The sequence below is a fragment of the Eublepharis macularius genome, chromosome 6 (genome assembly GCF_028583425.1).
Source record: "Eublepharis macularius isolate TG4126 chromosome 6, MPM_Emac_v1.0, whole genome shotgun sequence".
In the NCBI taxonomy this organism is placed as follows: Eukaryota; Metazoa; Chordata; class Lepidosauria; order Squamata; family Eublepharidae; genus Eublepharis; species Eublepharis macularius.
This window is the reverse complement of record NC_072795.1, coordinates 70,430,268-70,446,652: the sequence shown is the minus strand read 5'-3', so window position 1 is coordinate 70,446,652 and position 16,385 is coordinate 70,430,268. Positions and strand designations below refer to the sequence as shown.

Genomic DNA, 16,385 nt, shown 5'->3' with positions numbered 1-16,385 from the left:
CACAGTAAGTCCAATTTCATTCTCATTTAGTGGAGGATAGTATCCTTGTATGGGATGTTGAACAGTTCTAATATCCTGGGTCAGGTGGGAAAAAGTGAGAAGAATTATTGAGGAACTACCTTTTGAAGGACTCTTCTGCCCAATGCCTCCTTGACCAAGGCAAACATATCTATTCTGTAGTGCCTTACAAAGGTACAGGCTGATATCCAGACAGCTGCCTTACAGATTTCTGTAACAGATGCATTGGTGGAATGGGTTGCAAAAATAGTGGTCAATCTTGAAGGATGGGCAATGACTTCTAAGAGGGGTGGAAAATGCAGAATGTTGTAAACCAGCAAAATTTGAGCATTGATGCACTTGGATATGGTTGACAACAATACTTTCTCCCCCATGATAGGTACTAGGTAATAAGGAGACAAACAAGGATTCCAACAATCTGAATAATAATAACATAATAATAATAATTTATATACTGCCCTTCAGGATGACTTAATACCCACTCAGAGTGGTTTACAAAGTATGTTACTATTATCCCCACAACAAAACACCCTGTGCGGTGGGTGAGGCTGAAAGAGCTCCAGAGAGCTGTGACTAGCCCAAGGTCAACCAGCTGGCTTCAAGTGGAGGAGTAAGGAATCAAACCCGGTTCTCCAAATTCGAGTCCCATGTTCTTAACCACTACACCAAAGTGGCTCTCAGAATACCACTGTCCTCTTAATACAGAGCCAGAGGACTCTCCAGAGATCTAAATGATGCTAGTCATATTCTCTAAGATGCCTAGGATGAGGACAGAATGAAGGAAAACCTTTGTCATAAAGGAAGGGACAGTGTGCAGGGTCATCAAATCCACTTGAAAAGAATACAGCTGGTCTCTGATTGAAAAGGCAATGAGCCCTGAAATCCTCTTGTCTGAAATAACTATAAGAAAAGATACTATTAAAGACAGAATTCTGAGAGGAATTGAAGAAAGATAGAATTACGAGAGGAACTGACTTCAAGTGTTCAAATGGAGGTTTATGTAGAACACTCAACAACTTGTGGAGGTCCCATGCATGGAAACAATGCTGAATGGGAGGATGAGATAATGCTTCTCCCTTTAGGAAGTAGCTGAGTCTGGATGAAGGTTGTCCTGTGATGAGATGTACTGATGAAATGGCACCCACCTGGTATCAAAGAGTGTTGGGTTTGAGAACCTGGTCCAGACCATCCTTACGGAAGCAAAGGACCTCTAATGCACCTGCTCTAGATGTGCTGATTTTCTTTCTGTGCACCATTTATAGAAAGCTTTCTAAGTGGCTTCACAGATTCTGTGGGCAGAGGGTCTCCTAGATAGATATCAATATTTAATAGCCTTGGGGGGGGTAGTTATGATGCAGTAATGCCCTCCTTTCAATTTCCATACAGAGAAGTGGAGCCAACCTAGATTGGGATGGAACAGAGTACCCTGTAAGAGAATGTTGTGGGCCATCAGGATGATCCATGGTAGTTGCTGTGCCATCACCATTGAGTTGGAGAACCAAGGTCTCCTTGGCTAGAGAGGTATGTGATGAAGATGACCGCTGCCCTTCTCTGAATTCTGTTGAGTGCCTTGGTTATGACCATGGGAGGAGGGGAGTAGAGGACTCCCTTTAGTCAGTGGGATGCAAGGCAATCTGTCCCCTCCATTCCCTCGAATGGAAATCTGGATAGGAATCTCAATACCTTGTTGATTGGGGATGCAAAGAGGTCCTGCCAACTGAGCCAGTCTTCTTTGAAGTTGTAGATACCTTGGAGATGGGCTCAAAGAGAGGCAAGATGGAACTCTGTCCACTAGAATAGAAGAGTCACTTCTCACTGGAGGGAGGGCATTCTCCTGCCTACTTGATAGTTGACATGGATTTTTGTCAATGACGATGAGGCCATGAAAATGCTCTATCATCTGTTGGAAGAAAAGTAGCATGAGATAGGTCACCTTTGGCTCCATTTAAACTGATGTCTGCAGAAAATTCAGAAGGTCTCTTGATTTTAAGAAGGTTTTGATTGAGCCTGACTGTGTCAGCGGATGAATTCTGTTAAGAGTTCCTCTGCCCAGAGATGGAGGTTCTGGAAAAGAGGCTGCACTTGCTGTGATGGTGTGGGATAAGGTCTCGTGGGCTTTCTTGAGGGATATTTTTTTCTTCCTGTCACTTTGATCTCAGGCACTTTGATCTCTTCTTATAGGACAATTGCCCCTGAAACAAGACCAATAAACATGGCATCTACTGTGAGTATGATTTCTTTGGTGCAGTGTCCCTTTTGATTGATGAATGAGCCAAGGAATAGAAAATCTTGAATAATTTCAATTTCTTCATTGTTAACCTTAAAACTGCCCAGTTCCTCTGTAGTCATTACTTTTGTCTTCTTGATGTTCGGTTGTAATCCTGCTTTGGCACTTTCTTCTTTAACCCTCATTGGTAGTTGTCCCAAGTTTTCACTGTTTTCTGCCAGTAATATAGAATCATCTGCATACCTCAAATTGTTAATGTTCCTTCCACCAATTTTCACTTCACCTTCTTCTAGATCTAATCCATCTTTCCTTATGCTCTTGATACTGGTTGTACTAATCTCACACTATGTAATCCACCTTGAGTCTCAGTGAGAAAAGCAGACTATCAATAATATAAATAAAAATGATGTGTTCTGCATACTGGTTGAATAGATAGGGAGATAATATACATCCTTGTCAGACACCTTTGCTAATTAGAAACAATTCTGTTTCCCCATATTCCATTCCAACAATAGCCTCATGCCCACAGTACAGATTGGACATCAAAACAAATGTGATAACAAACCCATTTCTTTTAACACCATCTATAGCTTTTCATGATCCACACAGTTAAAAGCTGTAATCTGATTTTTGTTCTGAAGTTCCCTGGTATGCTCCATTAGCCATTGTAAATTTGCAATGTGATCCCTTCAAAGAGGGATCAAGGCACTTTTTTGTAACTGTAGCCCTTGCAATTTTAAGTTAAGGGAAGGCTTGGGAAATCATTGCCTGCCTCTGAGCATCTACAGAGTGAAATTCTGAAATTTTGCAGAGCCTCTTTTCCTTTCCCACTTCTCTTCAAATTTCTCTTTGATCAAAAAGGAATTGGTTAGAAATTGACTCCAAATTCCCAAAAAGAGAAAAATAAAAGGATTGTGGGATTTCGGAGAGAAAGTAGATAAAGAGGAATTAAGAGAATTTCCTTTATCAACCCTAACTGGACCCCTTTTTTCATCTCCTCTGAGATGGCAGGGTGGTGGGGATGGGGTTAGGAACAATTGGGAGATGGAGAGGAGGAATCCTTGTCCTTTTTCTATGGTGTCTCCTCTTTCAGCACCTTTCCCCCTTCAGATCCTATTTGACATATTTCACTACCTTTTTAGTGAAGTAGACATGAAGGTCCAGGGAGAAAGAAGTGCCATCGATGATAATAGTGGGTGAAGGAAGGTAAATGAGGATCCCGTTGCCTTCCTGTGTTGCATTGGGGACCCCTTCCTGAAGCTAAGGCTGGTAGGGGGAGTGTCCTCTTGGCATTGGTCCTTGCTAGGGTCTCCTGGCCTTGTGTAGTCAATGAGGTAAGAGGTACCAACTCAGATGAGCTGCAGGTGACTCTGCTGATGAGCGCCTGCTGTCTGCTCTCTGTGCTTTGACAGGGGAGTATAGTAGCTGACAATGAGTTGTCCCAGAGGCTTATCCTAGAGCCTTGGAGGACAAAGTAGCCATGCTGTCCTCATGCAGCAGCTTGGTGTTAGTTGCTGCTATGGGGGTGTTCCATCCAAGACCATGTCTTCTTTGCTCCTGCTGCTGCTAGAGAGTTAGAGGCAGAGGGGGTCCACTGCTGATTTTTTCAGGGTGTTTTGGCATTTTCTCCTGCTTTTTCCTAACTGGGAAAGGGAGATGTATCCATGGAGTGGACAGGGCATGGACTTGCCAGGGGCGGGGGGGGGGTCCAAGGAATAGTAGAAGCCTTTGCAAAAATGTGTGTATACCATGCCCATAGAGGAGGCGCAACCCATAGAAGGATAAGTTCCTGTGATGATGGAGAACTGAATTATATTGATAATTACACCAACAATAGATTGCTCTTGTTTGTATTTAATTTTAGTGGCATAGCTGGTATTTCTCCTCACAAGGATATGGTCCACCAATATTACTTTTGTTTTCTGAAAAAGTATCTGTATTACTATTTGCAAGTAATCGTAGAAAATGGCAAGGTAGGCAAAACAGACACTACGAGTTTCCAGGCGGAGAGCTCACCCAGTGCTGTTCAGGTAGCTCTGTCCAAGGCTGCAGTCTTGCAGCTGGAAAGATGGGTTGAACCAGAATGCTGGGATACATTGATTATTACTGTGTCTTTCGTAGCCATAGTCACTAAGGAAACAAAATAGAAACAGTGGTGTTAATTTATGGTGAGTAAGTACTTTTATGGATCATATCTGCAACTCAAACATGTATGTGGTTTTCTCCACTTTATTCTTATAATAACTCTGTAAATTAAACTGGAAAATCTCTATTTTTCCATGGCCAAAAAAGAGCTTCATAGTTCAGCAGAGATTAAAATCCACATTGTCCTGGAATAATCAAACATTGTATTTAAGTCTACAAAGAGGCAGACAGACCGATGTGTACATGAAATCAAAGCATGTGAGCAAGAAGATTCACGTAAAACAAGAGAGGAAGAAAAGGTAGAGGTGTGATGTTATTTACCACCAGGCCATGAAGAGCTTCAGCTGTCCATTTTTATACATTAAGGTGCTGGGCTTTTCTGTCAGGCCTGTTGGCAATCCTCCTTTTCTCAAATATCTGCAAACCTCCTTCTTCTCCCCACCTGCCCCCAGCTTCAAATGGTGTTTCTGATAAGAGAATCCAGGAAACTGGTCTTGGGAGGACAAGCTCTGTCTCTGAGGGATAGGGTGTGCTAAGTGATTGAGGGACCCCTGGGAAAAGTTATAGATGGGCCTTCCACACACAAACCAGAGACACTGCCTTCATTCCTACCCAATCCCCTAATTTTCATCTATAACACCGGGTTGCTATGAGAATAAAATGAATTAGGGGATAATGTTTTAAGCCACTCTGAGTTCCCATTAGGGAGAAAAATGGGGTATACAGGAAGTAAATAAATAGTAAAATATGTACACTCCCCTCATCTTCATCCCACATCCTTGTCACCTCTAGAGCTATGGAGGCAGGGGCTTCAAGGGAGAAGCTACCACAGCTGATTGCCAAGGGAGGAAGGAAAGCAATGAGGGGAATGATAAAAAAAACAAGACTAGTTTTCAGAGGTGAAAATGCCCTCTGAAGTCGTTTTGGGAACTACTGCGCTACTACTAGAACAGTGACAACCCCCTCCCCCACTGTCCAATCAGTCAGGAATGCCACTTTGGTTGATCTATATGGCATAATGCTAAGATTACATTCCTTCATGGATTCTGCTACCACAGGCTGGCAAACTAAGAGCAGAACCACAAGTGACAAAAGGCACAGATTGGACACTTGTCTGCTTCCCTCAAGTTTTGATGGGAAATGTAGGCAGCTTGGCGGAATGTTGGACAAGTGACAGTTGAAAAGTCCATTGGACAGCAGTTAGAGAGTGAAGCTGCGAGACCAGGATGCCTACATTTCCCATCAAAACTTGAGGGAAGCAGACAAGTGTCCAATCTGTGCCTTTTGTCACTTGTGGTTCTGCTCTAAGCTGTCTCACCCCTTTTCCCCACCAGCTTTTTTGTGGCTGCCTCATGCTCAGAGAGAGAGGAGGAGAAGTGATCTGATTTTCCCAGATGGGAGCCAAGAAGAGGCAGCCAGCTTTCAGGCAGGGCAGACAATGCAGCTTGCCAAATGAGAAGGGGAAAGGGGGAAAAACCCATAAATGAGCAAAGGTTAACTCCCCACATTGCAGCATGAAAAAGCGCCACAAAACTGTCCAGTCTTCCTCAGCACATGTGCAATAAAACTGTACCAGCACATTCCCTACCCCCAGTGGAGCAACAGCTCTGCTTCTACTTTATCTGGGGTTGTCTGGCGGGAGGTTGCTGGAGGAGGGAAGAAATCAATCTGTTGCTTGAAGAGGGGGAGCTTCATATTCTCCTGCATTGGGGACGATGGAATAGCTACAGTTTGTCTTCCACCAACCCACCTCTCACAGTCAGGCCCTAATGTTAATTTCTTTATCGCCTCTTTATTTTTTACTTGGTTTCTATTTTAACCCTTGAGCTCCCCTCTTATCTTTGCCCCTTTGGAACTGTCTGCTCCTTGGCACTCCCTGTCTCTCTGCCTCCAGTCTCAGGACCTCTCACCATCACTTCTGGCATCCTGAGGAAGCTGAGGCAACTGGCAGCAACACAGGCAACCAGAGCAGCTTACTGCAGGATGAGGGGGGGGGGTGTTCCCAGTGCAGCCCCCCTCACCACAGGGCCCAGGACAGCCACCCCAGATGCCCTGTGGCTAAGACTACCCCTGCTCTGTAAAAGTCCAACCTAACCATCATCTGCTCTCCAAAATTTCTGACAGAGGTCCTTCCCAGTCCAGGCAATTGCAATCTTCATTCGTGTAGGAGAAAAGCCATTTTTGCAACTCATTGGCATTTACTACCTGGGCCATTTCCAGATGGCTTACCTTCTGCCGCTCCATGCCGCAACGTCACAGCTCATGCCGGGGCGAACGCGAAATATCGCGTTTTCTCGTGCGAGTTTTGCGCCATGTTGCGCAAAACTCGCACGAGAAAACGTGCTATTTCGCGTTTTCTCCGGCACAAGCTGCAACGTTGCGGCATGGAGTGGCAGAAGGTAAGCTGTCTGGAAACAGCCCTGTAGGAGACGTGCCAAATTGGGGGTTGGTTGGTCAAGGCAGGAGACATATTGTCCCTCCAGGAAGTAAGTACAATATTGCATGCTTTAATTCAGTGCTGACAATGGGATGTTCTTGCAGAGCCAGTTTGGTGTAGTATTTAAGAGCAGCAGGACTCTAATCTGGATAACTAGGTTTGATTCCCCACTCCTCCACTTGAAGCCAGCTGGGTGACCTTGGGTCAGTCACACTCTTGGGAGTTTTCTCAGCCCCACCCACCTCACAGAGTAATTATTGTGAGCATAATAATAACATTTATAAACCACTGTGAGTGAGTGTTAGGTTGTCCTGAAGGGCAGTATATAAATACAATGTTGTTGTTGTTAGCATCATCATCATCATCATCATCATCAACAACAACAACAACAAGATAAGACAAATAATTTTAATGAAGCACAGAGATCAGGCAAGTGTATAGTTCAGATACGCATCTTAGCACACTGGTAGCCAAGAATGGAGATATGCAGAACTTGACCCTTGATCATAGTACTTGAATCCAATGCAGTCCTATCATGGCATTATAGGTTTAATTTTTTAAACATATTTTCCCCCTTCCACAATCTTTTGACCTCTCTAGACCCTTCAGTACATGTACCGCAATTCCCAAAAAATTAACAATGGAATAAATATCACCAATGTGGTCAATACCTGACTGAACAATAACCGGAATCCTAACATTTGAGACAATGCTGGTGACTGTGTAAAATAGCATTTCAATAGGAGAGCACAAAAAAATATTTAACCAAGAGCCAATGAAGACCTGGTTTACACAAAGTGCTTCCTTTCTCAGGTATTCTATGAACATGGGGAAGGGAGGGATGTGGCCTGTGACTGAATTCAAAGGTCCCTGTATGACAACCCTGGGTACACACACACACGCAAATTCACATTGACTCCTATACACACAATCTACTATTTGTAAAATAAGTGTTATAGACTGTAATGTATAGGAAAATATATAGGCTTCATGCAGAAGGGACTCTGGAAAGTCGCTGAGAGGATGGGGATTTTCTATCAGGGAAACAGGGGAGAAGTACTACCCCCTTCTGTAGTACCATGCTCTGATCTTCCAAATGACCTACTCTTCTGTTTTTAATGGCAAAAATCAAACATTTGGTGTTCAAATCATGTTGTTTGGCTCTGACTTTCCCAAAGCCTTCTAAGGATTCAGAAAGTAGCATAACTGAGGGGTCAAGCATAGCCCATAAAACGTGTTGAATTCTGAATATTCTTTGGAGGGCAAACATTTTTGAACAGTTTAAAGAGGATCAAAGATTTCCTAATACTTTTCTTCTTGATGTTCAAATTTAATCATTCTCAGCAGGCCAGCCCTGCATTTTTTTTTAAAAAAATAATGCCTGGTAGTGACTTGGTAATTAAAAATGTTCAGAAGGAGCCACGTGCTGCCCAAAAGAAAGAAAGAGCCGCATTAATATTTAATAAAATTAAAGACAACATTGGTGAATGCCCTGAAGGCTGCAGACTCATTCATTAACTTCTGGTAAATGTATATTAAAAACACACTCGCTGCCCACCTTCCCACTCAAAAGCCCCAGGGTTTGCATGTTAGAAAAATCATCAAGTCCAGCTGCTTCTCCGCCTTGCTTGGAAAAGCTTTCTTGACAAGGGTAAATAAAGAGCTAAAGAAAAGAAATATCAAGCAAGTATTCTAATACAAATTCAGCATTCGTTTTTCTGCAAGGAGAAAGAAAAATATACATTATTTTCAGCTGTATTTATGTGCATTCTCATTCTCACTTTTGGAATGTTATCTCCCCAAAATGGGAAAGGGGAAAATTGCTGGGCAAACTTAGTTGCAAGTTTAACCAGATGACTTCTTTCTTTCTTTGGAGGTGGGAAGCTAAAAAATCTTCCCAAAGTTACCAGTTGGGATTAGGGAAAACTGGACACAAGACCAGTCCTGGGAAGAAGACAACAGTTGGATCTCATTCATAGTAAAGTGTAGAAGGAAGCTCTTGCTTGCTCCCCCCACCCATTCCTACTCCCTGCATTTTGTAGTTCCAACTTTCCAGATCAGCTCCGATCTGCAGACTTTGATTTGCAGACTTCACCCAGATGGCTGCAATTTGCAGAGAATACTCCTCCTCCCTTTAAATTGGCTTATGCATATGTATATCACATATACAAACTGATAAGACAGGGTGAAAAAGAATTGTTTTTGTGCTGTTATTTTTCCAGTGCACACAAGGATTGATCACATAATAACAAAGAATTATCATATACAGGAACCAACTTCTAAAATGAATTGGAGAAATCCTCCAAGTTAAATAGGTAGATTGTCTGAATTTTGGGTACAAAGAACTCATGAAGCACATTTGCATGGGAGAAAGTTCCTTATTCCTGCTTTACTGCATTTCTATCAGAGTTATCAACAAAGAACAAGGTTATATTACTTTTCATCGCCTTTGGAATTCCACAGACTCTGGCAAAGAGAGTTAACCAGACACAAATAAGCACTCAAGAAAGGACAATGTTGTTTACCATTCAAAGTCCCATTCGGCGCAGATGCAAGGTTCGGAGACAACTGTTCTCGAATAGTCTCTATTCAGTGCACACCATGCCCCTGCCTTACGTTTTTTATAGATCTTCCTCTCTCCCATAACACAAGGTTCACCCTTTGGAGCAGAACAAAGGTGAGTTAGAATAAAGTCAGGAATGCTGATAAATTCTACACTTCTGTCTGAGTTGCTTAATTTGTAACAGAGGAACAGAAGCTCAATCCTTCCAGAAAGCCACACAATTAGAGCTTAGAAAAGAGAGGCATGAATTACATCGGACCCTTGACCCTTCATTTCTAGTCTTCAATCCCTGAAAACAACATTTAAAAACAACAGAAAACCTAGAACACTACTTCTCTTATGTCTGCTGTAGGGGTGTGCAATTCAAGTTCAGTATTCCTTAAAAGCACCAAATTTTACCTGAGTCAGTAAAATTTGGTATTACCAAACTCAAAGGGAATACCAAATCAGATTTGGGATTCCTGAACTCAAGTTTGCCAAACTAATTTGGGTTAATTTGGTAACCTTCAGTAATAATGGCTGGGCTGTTCCTTTGTTGTTCCTTTGCTAAGGAAAAGCAAAGAAACACTGTTTCCTGCCTTTTTACCAGATGGGAGGGGAAGAAGGGAGGGGGGAATGAGGCAGAGGCAGAAGGGAGAGGGAAGATGGAAGGGAAGGGGAGTGAGTAGTCAGTCCTTTCAGGAGCTCTGGACAATGAGATTCTCTAGAAGGAGAATGCCTATTTTAAACTGCCCTGCAAAGAGTTAAATAGTCTGGCTTGCCTCAGAGCAGCATCCATTTTGTGTGCTCTGACTGCCTGGAGAGATCTGAGACCCTGCCTCCTGCTGGTTGTGGACTCTCCAGGATCTGGCCTGGCCTGCTTCGGACTTGATCTGGATTGTGACTGTATCCCGCTGCCCAGTGGATTCCTTCCTGCTGCTGCCTGCTAAAACCTGCCCCTGGAGGATTTCTGCTACTGCTGCACTTGGAGAACTTCTGCACCTGCAGGACTTCTGCTGCTGCCTAGTTTGAGAGTCATAGACATACTGGGTTATTTTATTAATTTAGGGGGAGAGGATTGGCCTGATGTCTGGAAGAGACAGGGTTGGGAGGGAGGGGAATGGGGTTTTTTTACTTTGCATTTTAAAAATGGGGGGTTGCTATATGAAGGGGTGCTTTGTGTGTGGGGGGGAGTGTTTTGATTTGGCTTTTACTTTTTATAGTTAGTGTTTATTTTGTTGTTCTCCTGTTCTATTTTATCCTGTTGTGGTGGCGTTTACTCATCAATTGTGCCAGAAGCAGGCCAGAACAGGCATAATAGAGCATCTCCTGATCTCTGATGTTGTCACTCACCAGAACACCACTTGTGCCATGCTCGAGCATTTGGTGAAGCAGCAGGCCACCCTCATAGTGTGACTCTCAGAGAGTGACATTTGGAGGGGGCAGGGCAAGTCCAGCCCAGAGGATTGGCTCACCATTTCCCAAACAGTGGTGGTCAGGAGACCCATCAAGGAGTTCACCTTTGTGGTATCATCTGATATGGTGACCTGGGTCTAGTCATTCCTCTGGTGCACACACTTCAGAGTACTATTACCTCCTTCCTGGATCCAGGCACAGAACATGCATTTTGTTCCTGGAGTGCATGTGCTTGTGAGGAGGCTGCAACAGGGCATTACATCCTGGCTGCAGCCACTCACCGAGAGTGAGTTGTACGTGTTGAGACCATGTGCAACCCCCTCATCAGTGTGAGAGATGCCCTTTCTTTGTGGGTGAGGTGTAGGAATACCAAGAGGGGCCTCCTACCAGCAGAGGGAATGGGGAAGGGACCCAGCTCTGCTGGTCCTCCTCCCGCCCCTTCTCAGCAAGCTCCCCCCACAGCCAGCGCTGGGATGTCCATGGAAATGAAGACACTCCAATGTGCCCTCAGATCCTCTGGGAACATGAGGCGCATGAGCTGGGATTCTGTGGACGCAATAGTCAGGGACTACTTTTCAGACCCCTGTGAGTTGCTTTCCACTGATCTGCTGAGTGACTGGGCCAAGAAAGATAAGGTCTGGCTGGACCTCTCTCTCGAGGCTCAGAAGTTCCTCTCATGCCCTCTGATGAGCATGGAGAGTGCTATCCATTTCAGCCTGAGGCCATGTGGGTGGGATTCATCTTATGCAACTGTGCTTGCTTGCTTCAGTTTGGTTTGGGTGATTCTCTGGTCTGATGTTGGTCCTCACAGGGAACAATGGGGAGTGGCTGGTCAGCCTGCTCAGGAGATGCTGGAGTATTTTGGGAAGGGGGTGTCAGTTTGGTTCTACTGGGCTTCCCCAGGGATGAACTTGCATTTAGGAGTGCACCTTGGCTGTGGCATTCTTGCTCTGAGTGTATGTGGCCCTGGGAATGAACTTGTAAAAGTTCACATCATTGGGAACAATGGAGAGTAGCTGGCAGCCTGCTCTGGGGGTGCTGGGGTTTTAAGGAGGGCATCAGTTTGGTTTTGTTGGACTGTCTGTTGTGGAGCTTGTATTTGGGAGTGTGCTTGTGGCCACAGCAGCCTTAGTCTATGTGTCTCTGCACTGGGAGTCAGCTTGGAGGTTTTTCCTACTATAGGAACAAATGGAGTGGCTGGGGGCATCTTGTTCAGGTGTCCACAGAACTGGACCCTCTAATCTCCCTGAAACTTGCTGCGGGATCTGTAGAGGAAAGTTAGGAGTAGGTCTCCTGCAAGTCTGGTAAATTTTGTTTGCAAAATGCCACTCCCAGCCCTCTGGATAACCTTCTTAGGGAATATTGGAGATTAGAGGTGGCTGGGGGCACCTTCTTTGGGGAGGGGGCATAAAATGGACCCCCAAGGTCTAATCTTTATGAAACTTGGGGGATAGGTAGAAGATAGTTAGAAGTAGGTCCCCTGCAAATTTAGTGAAATTTGGTCAAAAACCCAAATTGTGTTTCCCTTAGGAAACAATGGCCAAATGTTACCAAATTTGCTCTGTAAAACTGAACTGGAGAATCAATTCAGTATTCAGGGAATTCCAATCCCCCCCCCCCCCCCGTTTACTATTACCAAACCCAAATTTACTGATTTTTTTTCCTGTGCACATCTCTAGTCTGCTGGCTAAATGGCTACTTCCAAAACTACATAGAATGGAGACATGAAAAGGGCATCGAGATGTTGGGTGGGGAAGGCATTCAATACATTCTCAGTTGGATTCTTTATATTCTCCCTTCCATTCAGACTTAGAAGAAAGAACAATCCAAGATAATAACCACTAACCATTTTTGTGACCTGATCTTATCTTCTGGAATAGCTTTCCAACTTCTGAACTCAGCTTGTGATTTCAACATTAAATCTTGACTCAGATGATTAAGTCTGCCTTCTGCCACAATTACAATTCAATTCCTAGTGTATCTTGTCATTAATCAACTCATAACAGCTACAATGTGTTTAATCAAAATTACTGTTTGTACAAGTACTGAATATAAAAATTCCCAGTTTTTTTCTTCCCTTTGTGTTCTTCGTTTATTCTTGTTCTAGTCTTCCTCTAACCTGCTTTTGACTCACTCATATCTTTGCTTCTCTTAACATGAAAGCTTGGGGGTTAAAGCACAACCAAACTGTTTGTCTTCTAGCATTTGGTGCTTACTAGCTAGATTTTTTTTCTCCCTTTAGCTTATGTGGGATTCTCCCTATTCAGACATCTCTCCTGCCCATCTTTCAATTGGTGGTAGAAAGTGCTGTCAAGCCACAGCTGAAAACCTCCGTTGGGGTTTTCAAGGAAAGAGAGTGACAGAAGTGGTTTGGAAATGCTTGTCTCTGCAACTCTGGTCTTCTTTGGAGGTCTACCATCCAATTACTAACCAAGGCCGACTCTTCTTAGCTTCTGAGATCTGACAAGATAGTGCTTGCCTAGGCCATCCAGGCCATGGCATTTTTCAATTACAGGGAATCAAAGAGACTTATTTCTTTATAATAGCACTCAAAGCTAGGTAAGAAGCCTCATGTACAGCAAAAGGAAATATCTTTCAATTTAGCAGTACCTGGTTATGTAGGTGCCATGTCTGGAAGTCATCTTTGGTGCACCTCCGGCTAAAGATGGATTTGTAGTCCACTTTTACTAGTTGCCATTCTGAGCGGAGACTGAAATGTCCAAAGATTCTGAACATTGTTGGGGGGAGGGAAAGGAGAGGAAGTCACATCATTAATCCTATTAGTAAATATTCCTTATACACAATGTTTGTGCTGAATCATCGGGAAGACGGGAAGAAACATAGAATTCCAGAAGACATTGGAATAAACTTTCTTGATCTTTCACATACTCTGAAATATAGATTAGACTGCCCTTGTTATGTATTCCTGAAGAAACCCAGAGTAGGAGAATTGAAAAGGACAACAATGGTTATCAAAACTGATATATCTGCACAAAAATAATGTTAATTTGGTGGTTTTTTTCATTCTTATACATTTCACTATTCTCTATACAGAAAAAGATATTCTGATGACCCTAGGCAACTTTTAATTCTTTTGCTGAATTGTGATTTTAAAAAGAACATCAAACTATATCAAAATAAGCAATAGTAAAAGTATCTTCATAAGTATTACATTCTTTTGCCTTCAGCTAACATAAGGCAGGCTATGTCTTATCTTATAGACAGAAAACGTTGCTAAGGCAAAGTAGGGGTTCATTGGGAATGGTAGCATCCCCCAGTTTCTACAGATCCAGTCTAATATCCTGCCTTTATGCATATAAAAATAACACCGTTTTTACAATTTATTTTATAAGAACTCAAGCAGGTTCTTTTGTTTGAGTTCGTAGGATGGACTACTACCTAATGGGCCATCCATCATCTATTACTCCAGTCATATCTAGTGATATCATCATAAGTCATGCTCTGATTGTAGATGCATGGAAGAATATAATCATCACAAGTTCCCACCTGTCAAACTGTGTTTACTTTCACAAAAAAGATCCTATAACAATCCCTGCACAACTAACTAGTGTACCACTCTGGCTTTGGGGGAGAGCACTGCCACTATACCCATCCAACCAAGGCTACTCAAAACAAACAAGATGACCAAACCTTGTGTGATGAACAAGACTGGTTCCAGATCCACCTCTCCGGGAAATAACCAGTGATAGCTGTCAGGATGATGGGACTATTCACTCAACTGTGACTAGTCCACTGGAAGATCAGTTAATGCAATTTCTGAGAGACAGAGGGTTTTGAAGCTGCTAAGAAGCAGCAGCAGAGATATAGCTAGCTGTTAACACCTATCCTGATACATAGTAACCATTTCTTGTTTAACCACAATATATGTATGCATTTTAAAATCATTCACTCCAGTGTTCTATATCATAAAGTTATTGTTATTCTCTGGTTTAACTCCATGGCTAGCTTGAAGTTGTTGGCTGAGAGGAAATAAAACACACACACAAAACTCACTCTGGTTATGATGAATGAGCCAAATATAATTAAATGGTGGCAGTGTATGTAGGGAAAGTTAACACTAAGTTCCCTTTCCCCAATAGCCCTGGGCAGTAGCTAGGTGAGGGGAAGTAAATATAGGCAACTGTCTGTCTGTTTGGTGGACCCTCTGGATCTGGTGTGGATTTGGGTCAAGGCTTTCTGCCCTTATCTGCCTATGAAGCACCAAAAGCTGAGAAGGGAGGTTAATGGTGGGTGGTAGTGTGAAAGAGGGGCACACACTGGAACAACAGGGAATCAGTGACTCGATCTTAAGATCCCACATCTGACTTGTCACAACCAAAAATCTAATACAAGGTCACCTCCTTCAAGAACAGCAATCAATTCCAGATGTGGGTTGGGTCATCAGGAGACTCTCCTTACCTTAGTCCATTGCCTAAGGTAATGTGTCACACCCAAGCCGATCTGCTTAAAGGGGCAACAATGTGGCAGAGTAGGTTCAAGTAGGGTTGGACAGTCACACTGTGAGCACTGAAAGACACAGCAAACTGAGAGGCTGCCACTTGTCCATCTTATCAATTTACGAAAAAGGCTTCAGAGACTGTCTTCTTTGTTCCAACACCTTCATTATCCACCAATGGGCAATCTCACCAAGGGAGGAAGTTGATCCTCTCCCCACTGCTCTGCTTAAGGCCTCCTCCTTCCTTCCCTGATTGCTACCAGCTCAGCCACTACCCTTAAGAACTATTACAATAACTGGACATTCTCTTTCATTGCTGCCCCCCCCCCACACACACACCAGCACCCTAGTGGAATTGCCTCCCAAGATAGCTGTAAATGTTCTCCAGTCCTGCCCCAGATGATTCGATCAAGTCTACACCTGCACCACTGGCATTCTCTGAAGCCTGGCCTGGGTGAGCTTCTCCAGAGTCTTCTCTGGGTCCCAGTTTGGGCTGGCCTCTTCTATGTTAAAATTTCTGGCATCTGCCATTGCACTCTTAATATGGCCTTCCCAGCTTACTAGATCACATACATCTTTACTAATATTTAAAGAAATAGTAATAGGAAAACTCTGTTAACTTAGTTAACGTTCCACATTCCAACCTACTTGGAGTGGGCAGCTAAGACTTCATTTCTCCACCTATTTAAGCAAGCAAACTTGCTCCTTGCTCTTTACAATACTAAATCCAATGTACTGATGGAGGCCTTTCCAAGTCACACACCCCTCTGAGCCTCTTCATTCTGGGAAGATAAGAAAGTTAGGCCTCAATGTGGTGCCCATCCCAGTTTTCACTTGAGTGTGAAGCCCTGAGAAGTTGGTCTAAGGAAGCCTCCACCCTCTAAGTAACAGTTTGTGATCCTTACTTAGATTAGCTATATTGTTAACCCCCACAGAGCTGCTTAATGTTGTGATATATTTAACTTCTAATGTCTCTAATAATTAACTTCAATGTCTCTTAGGTAATGCAGCATAGGAGAAATCCTCCATAGATCTTGATCAATATGAATAGACAGGAAAAAGTCATGAAGTACTGAGGAAACTAGCTAATCTTGCACACCAAAGTGGTTGAAGGGTAAGGCATCAAACTGCTCAAATAGTGCTG

General features: G+C 43.3%; 1 protein-coding gene across 1 annotated transcript in view; it reads right to left on the bottom strand.

Annotated features, from left to right (window-relative positions):
* The window catches only part of SORCS3 (sortilin related VPS10 domain containing receptor 3), an 818,830-nt gene that overhangs the window by 106,626 nt on the left and 695,819 nt on the right, over nt 1–16,385 (bottom strand). The window contains exons 15-17 of the mRNA XM_054984254.1: nt 13,396–13,513; nt 9,353–9,486; nt 4,262–4,375 (exon numbers count right to left, since the gene is read on the bottom strand). Coding sequence (XP_054840229.1) covers nt 4,262–4,375; nt 9,353–9,486; nt 13,396–13,513 — 366 coding nt within the window. The remainder of the gene's footprint in view (nt 1–4,261; nt 4,376–9,352; nt 9,487–13,395; nt 13,514–16,385) is intronic.